Source organism: Hypanus sabinus, chromosome 24, assembly GCF_030144855.1.
Source record: "Hypanus sabinus isolate sHypSab1 chromosome 24, sHypSab1.hap1, whole genome shotgun sequence".
NCBI classification, from domain to species: domain Eukaryota; kingdom Metazoa; phylum Chordata; class Chondrichthyes; order Myliobatiformes; family Dasyatidae; genus Hypanus; species Hypanus sabinus.
Window position 1 is genome coordinate 38,000,297 of NC_082729.1, and position 16,496 is coordinate 38,016,792.

A 16,496-nucleotide genomic window follows, 5' to 3' on the forward strand; every position below is an offset into this window, starting at 1 on the left:
GCTAAGGGCTGGGATCTAATCCAGGGGTTTATTTATAGAATAACAGATCCCTGGTGTGGGCTATGGGTTGGGATCTAATCCAGGGGTTTATTTATAGAATAACAGATCCCTGGTGTGGGCTAAGGGCTGGGATCGAATCCAGGGGTTTATTTATAGAATAACAGATCCCTGGTGTGGGCTAAGGGCTGGGATCGAATCCAGGGTTTATTTATAGAATAACAGACCCTGGTGTGGGCCAAGGTCTCACTGATGTTGGTGAGTTTGCTCTCTGACAGACACGAATGAGTGTGAGTCCCCTCACCGGCCGTGCCCGCTGGGGCGAAGCTGCTACAACGCTATCGGCTCCTACTCCTGCCTCCCCATGCCCATCAGCTGCCGTGTCGGTTACCGGGCCAGTGAGGACAACGCTCGCTGTGTGGGTGAGTCCCCCCGCATCTGCCCTGACCCCACCCCCCCCAAACGGCCTGTGGGTGGGGTAGATCCCTCCCTCTGATGCTGGTCAGGCGGTCCTATCGATGCAATTGCATCCAACAGGAGGGGTGATGAGGGCGGCGGGGTGGCAAGGAGTGGAGGTGAGGGAGGAATGGAGGCAAGGAGGGAGTGGTGGTCACAGGGAGGGAGGGGCTGTGAGGAGAGTGGTCCATAAAGACCATAAGACATAGGAGCAGATTTAGGTCAGTTGGCCCATCGAGACTGCTCCGTCATTCAATCATGGCTGATCTTTCTTCCCTCCTCAGCCCCACTCCTCGGCCTTCTCCCCGTTACCCTTGGTGCCGTGTCCGATCAAGAACCTGCCAAGCTCTGCCGTAAATACACCCAACTACCCGGCCATCACAGCTGCCTGTGGTAACAAATTCATCACCCTCTGGCTAAAGAAATTTCCCTGCGTCTCCATTTTAAAAGGACACCCCTCTATCCTGAGGCTGTGCCCTCTTGCCCTAGACTCCCCCCCCCCACCCTCATGGGAAACATCCTTCCCACATCTACTGGTCACAGAGAGGGAGGGGCAGCAATGAGGGAGTGGTAATAAGGAGGGAGGGGTGATGAGGAGGGGCATTGAGGGATGAGGGGCAGAGAGAGGAGGGAGAGCTATGGAATGAGCGAGGGAGGGACAGCGATAGGGGAGGGGCGTGAAGGAGGAGTGAAGTGGAGGGTGGGTAGGGGCAATGATGGGGGGTGCTGTTGGCCCTGAGGCTTGAACTGGTGTCTGATGGAGACCCCACCACCCCCCACCCTCAACCCCACTGTGCAGATGTGGACGAATGCCGGGACAACTCCCACCACTGCCACGCCGAACAGGTTTGCCGGAACGTTCCGGGCAGCTACAGGTGTGACTGCCGACTGGGGTACCGGGGCGACCCTGTCACCTGGGGCTGTGTAGGTAAGGATGCTGGTGTGGCTCCTCACTCCCTCTCTCTCCTCTCCCCTCTGTCTTACCCCTCCATCATCTTCCCCCCTCCCACCTGAAACCACCTCCCCCCCACCCCCCCACTGCCCTGCTGTGTCTGACCCTGGGAGTGTGTGATGGGACGGTGTGGAGGGAGTTTCACTGTGTGTCTGACCCCGGGAGTGTGTGATGGGACGGTGTGGAGGGAGTTTCACTGTGTGTCTGACCCCGGGAGTGTGTGATGGGACGGTGTGGAAGGAGCTTCACTCTGTGTCTGACCCCGGGAGTGTGTGATGGGACGGTGTGGAGGGAGTTTCACTCTGTGTCTGACCCCGGGAGTGTGTGATGGGACGGTGTGGAAGGAGCTTCACTCTGTGTCTGACCCCGGGAGTGTGTGATGGGATGGTGTGGAGGGAGCTTCACTCTGAGTCTGACCCCGGGAGTGTGTGATGGGACGGTGTGGAAGGAGCTTCACTCTGTGTCTGACCCCGGGAGTCTTTGATGGGACGGTGTGGAAGGAGCTTCACTCTGTGTCTGACCCTGGGGGTGTGTGATGGGACAGTGTGGAGGGAGTTTCACTCTGTGTCTGACCCCGGGAGTGTGTGATGAGATGGTGTGGAGGGAGCTTCACTCTGTGTCTGACTCGGGTGTGTGTGATGGGACGGTGTGGAAGGAGCTTCACTCTGTGTCTGACCCCGGGGGTGTGTGATGGGACGTTGTGGAGGGAGCTTCACTCTGTGTCTGACCCCGGGAGTGTGTGATGGGACGTTGTGGAGGGAGCTTCACTCTGTGTCTGACCCCGGGAGTGTGTGATGGGACGGTGTGGAGGGAGCTTCACTCTGTGTCTGACCCCGGGGGTGTGTGATGGGACGGTGTGGAGGGAGCTTCACTCTGTGTCTGACCCCGGGAGTGTGTGATGGGACGGTGTGGAGGGAGCTTCACTCTGTGTCTGACCCCGGGGGTGTGTGATGGGACGGTGTGGAGGGAGCTTCACTCTGTGTCTGACCCCGGGGGTGTGTGATGGGACGGTGTGGAGGGAGCTTCACTGTGTCTGACCCCGGGAGTGTGTGATGGGACGGTGTGGAGGGAGCTTCACTCTGTGTCTGACCCTGGGGGTGTGTGATGGGACGGTGTGGAGGGAGCTTCACTCTGTGTCTGACCCCGGGGGTGTGTGATGGGACGGTGTGGAGGGAGCTTCACTCTGTGTCTGACCCCGGGAGTGTGTGATGGGACGGTGTGGAGGGAGCTTCACTCTGTGTCTGACCCCGGGGGTGTGTGATGGGACGGTGTGGAGGGAGCTTCACTCTGTGTCTGACCCCGGGGGTGTGTGATGGGATGGTGTGGAGGGAGCTTCACTGTGTCTGACCCCGGGAGTGTGTGATGGGACGGTGTGGAGGGAGCTTCACTCTGTGTCTGACCCTGGGAGTGTGTGATGGGACGGTGTGGAGGGAGCTTCACTCTGTGTCTGACCCTGGGGGTGTGTGATGGGACGGTGTGGAGGGAGCTTCACTCTGTGTCTGACCCCGGGGGTGTGTGATGGGACGGTGTGGAGGGAGCTTCACTCTGTGTTATGACTCTGCCTCTCGCTTACATTCCTGTTACAGATCTTCCGTTCGCCTCTCACTTGCCTGCCCCTTCGTGTGGGATTATGGGGAGGTTTCAATCAGCTCCAGGGTTGGGTGGCTGGGGGTTGTGTGCAGAATGGGGTTATGGAGCTGTGGAGGCCTCCATTCTGGTTAACGTGATCGAGGGATCCTCTTGTGTATTGGTTAAACTCCTGCCTCTTTCTCTCTCTGTCTCACTCTTGCTGTCTGTCCGTCCATCTATCGATAAATGATCGAGGTGAGGTAGTTTACCTGTTTAGAATACAGACAGGAAGAATGCGTGTGAGGCCAGTGTTCTGTGCTCGGTGTCAGATGTGGGAAATCTTGCAGACTCCCAGCCTCCCGGACGGCCACATCTGCACCAGGTGCGTCGAGCAGCGGCTCCTCTGGGACCGGGTTAGGGAACTGGAGATGCAGCTCGATGACCTTCCTCTGGTCAGGGGGAGTGAGGAGGTGATAGAGAGGAGCTATAGGGCCAGGGCCTGGGGAGACAGATAAGTGGGTAACAGTCAGGAGAGGGAGGGCAGGAGTCAGATACTAGAGAGAACCCCAGTGGCTGTTCCCTTTAACAGTAAGCACTCCTGTTGGGGGGGTGGGTTGATGGCCTACCTGGGGGAAGCAACAGTGGCCATGCCTCTGGCACAGAGTCTGGCCCTGTGGCTCAGAAGGGTTTGGAAAGGAAGAGGAAGGCAGCAGTGATAGGGGACTCTATAGTCAAGGGGTCAGATAGGTGATTCTGTGGACACAGGAAAGAAACACGGATGCCTCCCAGGTGCCAAGGTCTGGGGTGTTTCTGATCGTGTCCACGATATCTTGAAGTGGGAGGGAGAACTGCCAGAGGTCATGGTACATATTGGTACCAACGACATAGGCTGGAAAAGGGAGGAGGTCCTGAAAATAGACTATAGGGAGTTAGGAAGGAAGTTGAGAAGCAGGACGTCATAGGTAGTAATCTTGGGATTACTGCCTGTGCCACGTGACAGTGAGAATAGGAGTAGAATGAGATGGAGGATAAATGTGTGGCTGTGGGATTGGAGCAGGGGGCAGGGATTCAGATTTCTGGATCATTGGGACCTCTTTTGGGGCAGGCGTGACCTGTACAAAAAGGATGGGTTGCACTTGAATGCCAGGGGGACAGGGAGGTTTGCTAAGGCTATTAGGGAGAGTTTAAAATAGAATTGCTAGGGGGTGCGAACCGAACCGAACTTTTGATCAGAGGTAGGGTCACGACTGCAGAAAAGGAGGAAGTCATGGAGGGGTTGTTTATGGTGTTTCTGTGGGTGGACATTAGGAATAGGAAGGGATCAATAACTCCATTGGTTTTTTTTTTAGGCTACCCAATGATAGCAGGGACATCAAGGAGCAGATAGGGAGACAGATTCTGGAAAGGAGTAATAATAACGGTTGTGATGGGAGATTTCAATTTCCCAAATATCTATTGGCTTCTCCCTAGAGTGGGGGGTTTAGATGGGGTGGAGTTTGTTAGGTGTGATCAGGAAGGTTTCTTGACACAATATGTAGATAAGCCTACAAGAGGAGAGGCTGTACTTGATCTGGTATTGGGAAACAGACCTGGTCAGTTGTCAGGTCTCTCAGTGGGAGACCATTTTGGAGACAGTGATCACAAATCTATCTCCTTTACCATAGCATTGGAGAGGATAGGAACAGACAAGTTTGGGAAGCATTTAATTGGAATAAGTGGAATATGAGGCTATCAGGCAGGAACTCGGAAACACAAATTGGAAACAGATGTTCACAGACAAACTTACTTTCTAAATCTTCAGAAGTCGAATCGATGCGAGATAAGTGTTGGGCACGTTTGCCCACTTTGTCGTTGATTTGATCGATCTTGACCTCCAACTGTTTGAAAGCGGTTTTGAATTCCTTTAAAATTTCGTCTCGGAGCTGACCGAGCGCAGCCAGGGTCTCGTCTGAGAGAGCCGTAGCTTCCTTTCTCCCGGATTTAGAGCTCTTGCTAGACATTGTGAGTTAGATGTGCTCACAGGCAAGTAAGAGATACCGAGAAAGTTCCCGACTAAGGTTTCAAAAATGGAGACATTTAGTGCAAAGATAGCGACAGTAACGGAACAAAAGTTCGGAGCAGCTAAGCAATCACCATCTTACCGAAAGTCCTCTCACAGACAAACTTACAGAAGAAATGTGGCAAATATTCAGGGGATATTTGCATGGGGTTCTGAGTAGGTTTGTTCCAATGAGCCATGGAAAGGATAGTAGGGTACAAGATCCGTGGTGTACAAAGGCTGTTGTAAATTTAGTCAAGAAGAGGAGCTTAGGAAAGGTTTAAAAAATTAGGTAATGATAGGAATCTAGAAGATTATAAGGCTAGCAAGAAAGAGCTTAAGAATGAAGTTAGGAGAGCCAGAAGGGGCCATGAGATGATCTTGGTGGACAGGATTAAGGAAAACCCTGAGTATGTGAAGAGCAAGAGGATAAGATGTGAGAGAATAGGACCAATCAAGTGTGACAGTGGAAAAGTGTGCATGGAACTGGAGCAGATAGCAGAGGTACTTAATGAATACTTTGTTTCAGGATTCACTATGGAAAAGGATTTTGATGATTGTAGGGATGACTTGCAGTGGACTGAAAAGCTTGAGCACGTAGGTATTAAGGAAGAAGATGTGCTGGACCTTTAGAAAGCATCAAGTTGGACAAGTCACCGGGACCAGATGGGATGTACTCCAGGCTACTGTGGGAAGCGAGGAAGGAGATTGCTGAGCCTCTGGTGATGATCTTTGTATCATCAATGAGGATGGGAGAGGTTCCGGAGGATTGGAGGGTTGTGGATGTTGTTCCCTTATTCAAGAAAGGGAGTAGGGATAGCCCAGGAAATTATAGACCAATGAGTCTTACCTCAGTGGTTGGTAATTTGATGGAGAAGATCCTGAGAGGCAGGATTTATAAACATTTGGAGAAGCATAATATGATTAAGAATAGTCAGCATGGCTTTGTCAAGGGCAGGTTGTGCCTTACGAGCCTGACTGAATTTTTTGAGGATGTGATTAAATATATTGATGAGGGTAGAGTAGTTGATGTAGTGTATATGGATTTCAGCAAGGCATTTGATAAGGTACCCATGCAGAGCTTATTGAGAAAGTAAGGAGGCATGGGATCCAAGGGGACATTGCTTTGTGGATCCAGAACTGGCTTGCCCACAGAAGGCAGAGTGGTTGTAGATGGGTCATATTCTGCATGGGGGCCGGTGACCAGTGGTGTGCCTTAGGGATCTGTTCTGGGACCCCCTACTCTTTGTGATTTTTATAAATGACCTGGTTGAGGAAGTAGAAAGGTGGGTTAATAAGTTTGCTGATGACACAAAGGTTGGGGGTGTTGTGGATAGTGTGGTTACAGTGGGACATTGATAGGATGCAGAACTGGGCTGAGAAGTGGCAGATGGAGTTCAACCCAGATAAGCGTGAAGTGGTTCATTTTGGTAGGTTAAATATAATGACAGAATACAGCATTAATGGTAAGACTCTTGGCAGTGTGGAGGATCAGAGGGATCTTGGGGTCCAAGTCCACAGAACACTCAGAGCAGCTGTGCAGGTTGATTCTGAGGTTAAGAAGGCGTACAACCTTCATTAATTGTGGGATTGAGTTTAAGAGGTAATGTTGCAGCCATATAGGACCCTGGTCAGACCCCACCTGGAGTAGTGTTCTCAGTTCTGGTCACCTCACTACAGGAAGGATGTGGAAACCACAGAAAGGGTGCAGAGGAGATTTACAAGGATGTTGCCTGCATTGGGGAGCATGCCTTATGAGAATAGGTTGAGTGAACTCGGCCTTTTCTCCTTGGAGCGATGGAGGATGAGAGGTGCCCTCATAGAGGTGTATAAGATGATGAGAGGCATTGATCATGTGGATAGTTAGAGGCTTTTATCCAGGGCTGAAATGGCTAGCACGAGAGGGCGTAGTTTTAAGGTGCTTGGAAGTAGGTACAGAGGAGATATCAGGGGTAAGTTTTTTATGCAGAGAGTGGTGAGTGAGTGGAATGGGCTGCCGGCAGCGGTGGTGGAGACGGAAACAATAGGGTCTTTTAAGAGACTGCTGGATGGCTAGTTGGAGCTTAGAAAAATAGAGGGCTGTGGGTGAAGCCCAGGTAGTTCGAAGGTGGGGACATGTTCGGCACAGCTTTGTGGGCCAAAGGGCCTGTATTGTGCTGTAGGTTTTCTATGTTTCTGTCCCTCTCCATGTCTGTCTGTGTGTGTCTCTCTCTGTCTCTCTCTCTCTCACACACACACATGTACTTGCTGCCTCTCACATTTTCTCTTTCTCTCACACTTTCTCTCTATCTCACGCCGTCGCTCCCCTCAGACATTAATGAGTGCCATCGGTACCAGGGCCGGATCTGTGCCCAGCTCTGCATCAACACCCCTGGCTCCTATCAGTGCGGCTGCAACGTGGGATTCCGCTTGGCCCCAGACGGCCAGACCTGTGCAGGTAATTACCCCTCACTCGAGGGGCAGAGGCGATGTTGGGGTCAGAATCCCCTCTGACCCAAGAGGGAACACCCCGCCTCCCAACCTCGGCACGCGCACTCACGTCTCCCTCTCTCGTTGGGGAGGGTATCTGTCCCAGCTCCCTCACCGAGAGAGAGGGAGCGCCTCATATTGGACCCTCAACGTCAATTCTGGATCCTCCACTCCTCAGCGCCCGAGTACGCTGAGGATGCTGCAGCATTCTGTGTGTGTTACTGAGTATAAATCTAATCATTACGTACTCATGGCCACACTCAATCATTTACTGTTCTTGCTTTTCTATTTTTATTTTACCACCTATCCTGTTCTTTACGCTGCATCAGATCTGGAGTGACAAGTCTGTTGTTCTGCTTTAGGCTTGTTACTGAAGGACATCGATAAATAATCTCGAATCTTCCATCTCTGAAGTGTTCTTGTCCAAGTACACCTATATATAGGCACCATGTGCCTATAATTCACCCTCCCTTGGAAGTTTCATTGTTTTACAACTTTGAATCACACTGGATATCATTTGGGTTTTTTTGAACACCGATCAACAGAAAAATAAAGACTTTTTTGTGTCAGTGTTAAAAGCCTGCCTGTATTTTCCCCAGTAATATTCATTTAGCAGAATAGCGCAGAGTAGGCCCACCCTGACCCTTCGAGCCCCACCACCCCGGAAACCCCAACCTAATCACGGGACAATTCACAATGATCAGTGAGCCTACCTGGTACGTCTTTGGACCAGAGCGGCAGGAAAACCCGTGCCTTCCACGAGAGGACGTATGGAGAGTGGCGCCGGAGCTGGGCGCCAGATTCTGGAGTGGCCCACGCTGGAATAGCGTCTCGCGAAACACCATGTTCCTGCGGCGCCAGGGATCCTCCTTCAGAATTTTGTCCCTGATAATTAGCAGCTTCATAATTTTGCATACCTCTATCAAATCGCCCCTCATTCTCCCGTGCTCCAGGGATATAAAGTCTGAACAACGCCTCAGCTGACGGAGGCAACCATAACCCTGCACGACCTTTAGGCAGATTGTGTCTGCCTCCTCCCACCACTGTATTAACTTTTAAATGAGTGATCTGGAGAGGCTCCTGTTTCTCCATGAACACCCCTCTGCCCCCCCCACCCCTGGTGTACAGGGTCACCCTTCTCCCTGTGAACTCCCCTCCGTCTCTCTCCCTCTCCACGCCCGCTCTTGCTAGTTATTTTGCCCTTTGCTTTATCCTATCGGTGCCTCCCCTATGCTCACTGCCCCTGATGATTTGACCGGGGCGTGGAACGGGTTTGAGGGTGTTGTGGGGGGAGGGGTGGGTGTGGTTTGCAAAGTGTTCCGGTCTAATCCACCTCTCCACCCTCTGCTAACCCACCCCCCCCATCCCCACACCTCTGTGCAGACGTGGACGAGTGCCAGAACAGCCCCTGCAGCCACGACTGCCTCAATGTGCTGGGATCCTTTGAGTGCCGATGCCAGAGGGGATTCACCCTCAGCCCCACCGACAGAACGGCCTGCCTGGGTGAGCGTCGGCAGAGGTGGGGTGGGGGTGGCTCAGCTTGACCATTCACTCCACTGGCTGTGGGATGGAGGTGATTCCCTGCTTCACGTACCGAGCACCCTCTGAGTTAAAAAAAAAAGTTGCCCCCCCCCCCCAGTTTCCCATTACACCTCACACCTTAAACTATGCTTTCTGGTTCTTGATTTCCCCAGCCCTGGGGGAGAAAGACATCCCAGAGACAGACAGGGTGGGTGGGTAAATCGGGCCCCCACACCCCCAAATGTGTGGATGAGGGGTAGTAGGGTCTGGGGAGAGTTGATGGGAAGGTGGCTGCTGATGAAATGTGTTCAATGCAAATGGGATTTTGAGGGTCAGTTACTGCACTGTGGGTTCCTCAGCTTCTGAACGGTGGGGGGTGGGGGGGAGGAGGGTTTCTGACTTTCAGAACCAGATACATATCACCAGAATCCCCTTTCATTCTTGCAGCCATTGTCCTCTCTCTGTTGTCCCCACAACTCAATACCCCAATCTCCTTGGAAAACTACCTCCCCCACCACTTAAATAATGAAAGCATTAATCATAGCAGCAGAATTAGGCCATTCAGCCCATCAAGCCTGCTCCACCATTTATAGCCGATGTACTTTCCCTCTCAACCCCATTCTCCTGCCTTCTCCTTGTAACCTTTCAACCCCTCAATTGTAAAGAACCCATCAAGCTCCGCTTTAAATCTACCCAATGACTCGGCCTCCACAGCTGTCTCTGGCAATGAATTCCACAGATTCACCACCCTCTGGCTAAATAAATTCCTCTTCTCTGTTCTAAAGGAATGTCCTTCTAATCTGAGGCTGTGTCTTAGAAAAATTTATCTCTATGTCCACTCTATCTCGATCTTTCAATATTCAATGTTCTTCTAAATTCCAGTGAGTCCAGGCCCAGAGCCAGTAAAGATTTCTCATACATTAACTCTTTCATTCCCATGAATTCTCATAAATCAGAATTCTCCTAAATCTGGTCTGGACCCTCTCCAATGCCAGCACATCCTCATATAAAGGGCCCAAAGCTGCTCATGGTACTCCAAGCATGGAGCGACAAATGCTTACAAAGGATTAGAACATAGAACAGAGACATTTATGGCACATTACGGGCCCTGCGGCACAGGAGGGAAGGAAAAGGAGTGGGAGAGCTATAGTGATAGGGGATTCGATTGTAAGGGGAATAGATAGGTGTTTCTGCGGCCGCAAACGAGACTCCAGGATGGTATGTTGCCTCCCTGGTGCAAGGGTCAAGGATGTCTCTGAGCGGCTGCAGGACATTCTGGAGTGGGAGGGTGAACAGCCGGGGGTCGTGGTGCACATAGGTACCAACGATATAGGTGAAAAACGGGATGAGGTCCTACAAGGTGAATTTAGAGAGTTAGGAGATAAACTAAAAAGTAGGACCACAAGGGTAATAATCTCTGGATTACTACCAGTGTCACATGCTAGTCAGAGTAGAAATAGGAGGATATTTCAGATGAGTACGTGGCTTGAAAAATGGTGCAAGGGGGAGGGATTCAAATTTCTGGGGCATTGGAACCAGTTCTGGGGGAGGTGGGACCGGTATAAACAGGACGGTCTGCACCTGGGCTGGACTGGAACCAATGTCCTAGGGGGAGCGTTTGATACTACTGTTCAGGAGGATTTAAACTAATGTGGCAGGGGGATGGGGACAAGTGCAGAGAGACAGAGGGGTGTAAAATGAGGGTAGAAGCAAAAAGTAGTAAGGCGAAAAGTAAGAATGGCAGGCAGGCAAATCCAGGGCAAAAAGCAAAAAGGGCCAATTTTCAACATAATTGTATAAGGGCTAAGAGTGTTGTGAAGGCTTTGTGTGTAAATGCAAGGAGCATTCGTAGCAAGGTGGATGAATTGAATGTGCAGATAGTTATTAATGAATATGATATAGTTAGAATCATAGAGACATGGCTCCAGGGTGACCAAGGATGGGAGCTCAACATCCAGGGATATTCAATATTCAGGAGGGATAGACAGGAAAGAAAAGGAGGTGGGGTAGCATTGCTGGTTAGAGAGATGATTAATGCAATAGAAAGGAAGGACATTAGCCTGGAGGATGTGGAATCGATATGGGTAGAGCTGCATAACACCAAGGGGCAGAAAACGCTGGTGGGAGTTGTGTACAGGCCACCTAACAGTAGTAGTGAAGTTGGGGATGGCATTAAACAGGAAATTAGAAATGCATGCAATAAAGGAACAGTAGTTATAATGGGTGACTTCAATCTACATATATTTGGTGAACCAAATTGGCAAGGGTGCTGAGGAAGAGGATTTCTTGGATGGTTTTCTGAACCAACATGTTGAGGAACCAACTAGAGAGCAGGCCATTCTAGATTGGGTACTGAGCAATGAGGAAGGGTTAGTTAGCAATCTTGTCGTACGAGGCCCCTTGGGTAAGAGTGATCATAATATGGTGGAATTCTTCATTAGGATGGAGAGTGACATAGTTAATTCAGAAACAAAGGTTCTGAACTTAAAGAAGGGTAACTTTGAAGGTATGAGATGTGAATTAGCTAAGATAGTCTGGCAAATGATACTTAAAGGGTTGACGGTGGATATGCAATGGCAAGCATTTGAAGATCGCATGGATGAACTACAAGTATAGGGTTACAGAGGTGCAGAGGGAGACAGGAAGGGTCTAGGGGTTCCATTTAGGGAGGAAGGGAGGAGTGTAGGGCGTGAGGGAGGGAGGCAGGTGGAGATGGGGAGGGGTGCATGGGGTTACAGAGGTGAGAAGGGAGATAGAGTTAAGGAGGGAGACAGATGGGGAAGGGTCTAGGAGTTTACATTTAGGGAGGCTGGAGTGTAGGGAGTTCAGGAGGGAGATGGAGACTGTAAGACTGTAGGGGGTTACAGAATTATGGGGGACAGAGATGGGGAAGGGTGTTACAGAAGTAGGGAGGACAGATGAGAGGTTGCGGTTAGGGAGGGGTGTAGCAGGTTAGTGAGTAAAGGGGGACAGGAAGACTGATCCAGAAGGTTATGGTTAGGGAGGGAGATGGGAGGGGGTGGGTAAAGGGGGTTGTAGGGGTTGGTAGAGCTGGTTACCAAAAGGACATTTGCTGCAAGGACTCCAGCAGGACCTGGATACGAGACACTCCCGATTTAGGCTGCATTTGTTACATATCATTCATGGCTCTCATGCCTGGGTGAGCTGTGGTTTATGGTGGGCAGGGATGGGGGTGTTGCGTGCATCAGAACAGCAGAGTTGGTTCCTGGACGGGTTCTGTGGCCACCTGGGGCTCAGGGTGTGCTGGTGTGGCAGTGGGTAATCCTTGTCCATTGTTTTCTGACAGACATTGATGAGTGCTTACTGTCCTCCCCATCTCTCTGCGCCTATCAGTGCATTAATACACCGGGCTCCTTCACATGTAGATGTCCTGACGAGGGCTACGTACTCTCACCCAACGGAAGGAATTGCAAAGGTACTGTTAGATTCTGTAAACTGTCTGCTGTTGAATTAGATACCGTAGACTTTAATTAGACTGTTTGACGTTTGATTAGATTCTGTAGACTGTTCGACGTTTAATTAGTTTCTGTAGACCAATTGCTGTTGAATTAGATGTTGTAGACCATTGAATTAGATTTTATCGACTATTACAGTGGATTATTTAAACATGTATTGCCACTGCCTGTGAGAAGTTAGTAGTTCTCCCTTATTCCGCATAGTTTCCTCTGGGTGCTTGTTTCCTCCAAATGACAGATGGTTAGGTTTAGAAAGCTGTGGGCATGCTTGGTGCATGGCACATCCTCAGATTGTGTTGGCCGTTGATGCATGTTTTGATATATATGTGGCAAATAAAGTTAATCTTTAAATCTCTCCCTTCTCGTCTTGTATAGTGCTCTGTTGCTTTGGACTCCCCAACTCTGAGGAGAAGACAATGACCATCCATACCCCTCTTCGTGATTTTGTAAACTTCTCTGAGGTCACCCCCTCTCCACATTGTCCTATGCTCCAAGCAATAAAGACCCAGTATAACCAACCTCTCCCTAAATAACAAAGGCTCTCCAGTGCAGGCGGCATCCTTGTAAATCTCTTCTGCACCCTCTCCTGTAAGGCTGTGTAATTCTTTCTGTTTTCCTCACCAGACCTCGACGAATGTAAACTTGGGACACACAACTGCTCAGCTGACGAGAGCTGCTTCAATATTCAGGGCACATTTAAGTGCCTCTCCTTCGAGTGCCCTGCCAACTACAGGAGAGTGGGACAGACGTAAGTAATCTTGTCCACACAGTGTGGTAAATCGCAGAACAGTAGAGCACATATGGGAACTTCCTCATGATGTGCCAATTATATTAACCAACTCAATTATGATCAGTCTGCCCTGACAACTTTGAGGGATCTATGGACATCAACCCCATGCTCCCTCTGTTCCTCTACACTGCCAAGACTCCTGAATTCTGCCTTTGTTCGATTTTCTGAAGTGAATCGCTTCAGACTTCTCCGGTTTGAACTCCACCTGCCACTTCTCAGCCCAGTTCTGAACCCAGTCAATGTGCTGAAACCTATGGTGACCTTCTACACTGTCCACAGCTCCTCCAGCCTTCGTGTCATCTGCAAACTTCCTAACCCACTTCTCCACCAGTCATTTATAAAAATCACAAAGATCACGAGTCCCTGAACAGAGCTCAGAGGAAAAAACACGGGGCATCGACTTCCCTCTAAAACCACCCCCTTCCAACCGCGGACAAGCCAGTTCCGAATCCACAAGGACAAGCTCCCCCGGATACCAGGCCTCTTGACTTCCTGGACGAGCCCTCCATGGGGAATCCTTGTTAAACCCTTTTTCTGAAATCCATACACACCATCTCCACCACTCTACCATAATCAATTTGTTTAGTAATTTCCTCGACAAAGTTAGTCAGGCACCTGCTTCCCACAAAACCAGTAAGTCCTTAATGCTTCTCCAAGTGCTCGGAAACCTGTCTCTAAGAATCCTCTTGTTTGCCACCGACATGAGGCTCACTGGTCTGCAATTCCTATGTTCATTCCTGTTACCTTTCTTCCTATCAATCTTCCAGTCATCTGATACTATTCTGTGCACAGGGATCAAAGTTCCAAAGCTGTAGCAATCTCTTCCCTCATCTCCCACGGAAAATAAGTCTGGTCCGAGACTTAACTATCCTAATGGTCCTGTTTAAACAAGAGTCTGGACACGGTTAAGGACACCGTGTAGATTTTCTCTGCAATTAGATTCTGTAGACCGTTTCCTGCAAGTCACATGGTTACAACCCCATGTCATTGGCTAATCCGTTTCTCCGTGTCACCAGCCAGTGTGAACGCGTGTCGTGCCGGGATTACGTGGAATGCCAGATGGTCCCACGGACAATCACCTACTACCAATTGAGCCTTCCCACCAACGTCCGGGTGCCGGCCGACGTCTTCCGCATGAGCCCCACACCGGTGCGCGCCGGTGACAACATCCTGCTGTCCATCACCGGGGGGAACGAGGCCATGTTCTTCGGCACCCGCCGCCTCAACCCCTACATGGGCTACGTTTACCTGCGGCTCCCGCCGCGTCAGCCCCAAGACTTCCTGCTGGACGTCGAGATGACACTAATCCGCCAGGCAGCGGCCACCAAGTTCCTCGCCAGAATCTACATCTTCATCACGGCCCCTCTGCTCTGAGTCCACGTGCTCCTGCTTCCCTACTGCTCTATGTAACTGTACCACCACCCCACCTCCCCCGTGACCCACCCTCAGAGATCAGCAGATTGATGTGGCTGTTGATCTGCGCAAGAGCCCACAGTTATTCACTCAGACCCCAAAAGTGTGTGATGGGACAGTGTGGAGGGTGATTCACTCTGTGTCTGTCCCCGGGAGTGTGTGATGGGACGGTGTGGAGGGAGTTTCACTCTGTGTCTGACCCCTGGAGTGTGTGATGGGACGGTGTGGAGGCTGTTTCACTTTGTGTCTGACCCCGTGAGTGTGTGATGTGACGGTGTGGGGGGATTTTCACTTTGTGTCTGTCCCCGGGAGTGTGTGATGGGATGGTGTGGAGGGAGATTCACTCTGTGTCTGACCCCTGGAGTGTGTGATGGGACGGTGTGGAGGCTGTTTCACTTTGTGTCTGACCCCGGGAGTGTGTGATGGGATGGTGTGGAGGGAGATTCACTCTGTGTCTGACCCCGGGAGTGTGTGATGGGACGATGTGGAGGGAGATTCACTCTGTGTCTGACCCCTGGAGTGTGTGATGGGACAGTGTGGAGGCTGTTTCACTTTGTGTCTGACCCTGGGAGTATGTGATGGGACGGTGTGAGGTGAGTTAAGTAGGCCATTTGGCCCACAATTTATACATCCCCAAGTCTAAGTGTACTAATCCCATGTGCCTGCATTACTTTCGTCCCCCTTTCTGGCCTCACTCCACATGCCCACTTGATGGTACGTGTACAGGAAGAGACCCCAGCATCTCTGTGCCGGCCTTGATGCCAAATGAAGCAAAAATCCCTTCTGCCTGCACCTGATCCACATCAGTTCAAACACCACTATTGCATCTTCAGCCCAACCCTCCTCCTGTGTGAGGTACCTGCACCTTTCCTTTGAGGTTAACCCCGCTCACCTTAAATACATACCCTCTGATATGAGGTATTTTGCCTCTATCTCTCAACTTATATCTCTCTGTTAGTCTCTGATGCTCCTGAGAAAAGTTTATATAACCTCTCCTGATGAAGAGTTTAGGCCCAAAATGTTGACTATTCCACTCCACAGATGCTGCCTGAACTGCTGAGTTCTCTTATATAGTATTGTGCAAAACTGTGAAGCATATATATCTAGCTAAGGCTTCTGCACAGTACTGTAGTAATTTTGTGTATTGCTGCCACAAAAAAGGACAAATTTCATGACATATGTGAGTGATGATAAACCTGATTCTGATATGGGTCTCTATTGTGGACTGAGAGTGGGAAGGGGGCTGGGAGAAAGGAATCATGGTTTGGAAAAACAGAAGGGAGTGGGGAGGTAGTGGGAAGCACTGGAGAGACATTCTGTAATGATCAATAAACCATTTGTTTGGAATCAAATGACCTTGCCTGGTGTCTCCGGCTGTCTGTACCCACACCACCCCCAACCCCAGATCTCCTCTGCCACCTGTCCCACACCCAGCTCTACACAGTACCATGTGGCTCAAGTACCATCTATAAATTTGCTGATAATACAGACATTGTTGGTAGAATCTCAGATGGTAATGAAAGGGCATATAGGAGCAAGATATACCAACTAGTTGAGTGGTGTCGCAGCAACAACCTGGCACTCAGTAAGACCCAAGAGCTGATTGTGGACTTCAGGAAGGGTAAGATGAAGAACCCAATCCTCATGGAGGGATCAGGAGTGGAGAGTGAACAGCTTCAAGTTCCTGGATGTCAAGATCTCTGAGGATCTAATCTGGTCCCAACATATTGATCCAGCTATAAAGAATGCTGTCTTTCATTGGAAGTTTGAAGAGATTTGGTTTGTCACCTAAAACACTTGAAAACTTCTACGCAT

General features: G+C 50.4%; 1 protein-coding gene across 1 annotated transcript; it reads left to right on the forward strand.

The window, feature by feature from the left end:
• The first annotated feature begins 280 nt into the window (after window positions 1–280).
• Window positions 281–15,929, forward strand: LOC132380786 (fibulin-1-like). Its single transcript, XM_059949779.1, has 7 exons — window positions 281–419; window positions 1,253–1,381; window positions 7,324–7,449; window positions 8,865–8,984; window positions 12,310–12,438; window positions 13,103–13,226; window positions 14,285–15,929. The coding sequence occupies exons 1-7, from the start codon at window positions 362–364 to the stop codon at window positions 14,640–14,642; spliced, it is 1,044 nt and encodes a 347-aa protein (XP_059805762.1). The 5' UTR covers window positions 281–361; the 3' UTR covers window positions 14,643–15,929.
• Window positions 15,930–16,496: the final 567 nt, after the last annotated feature.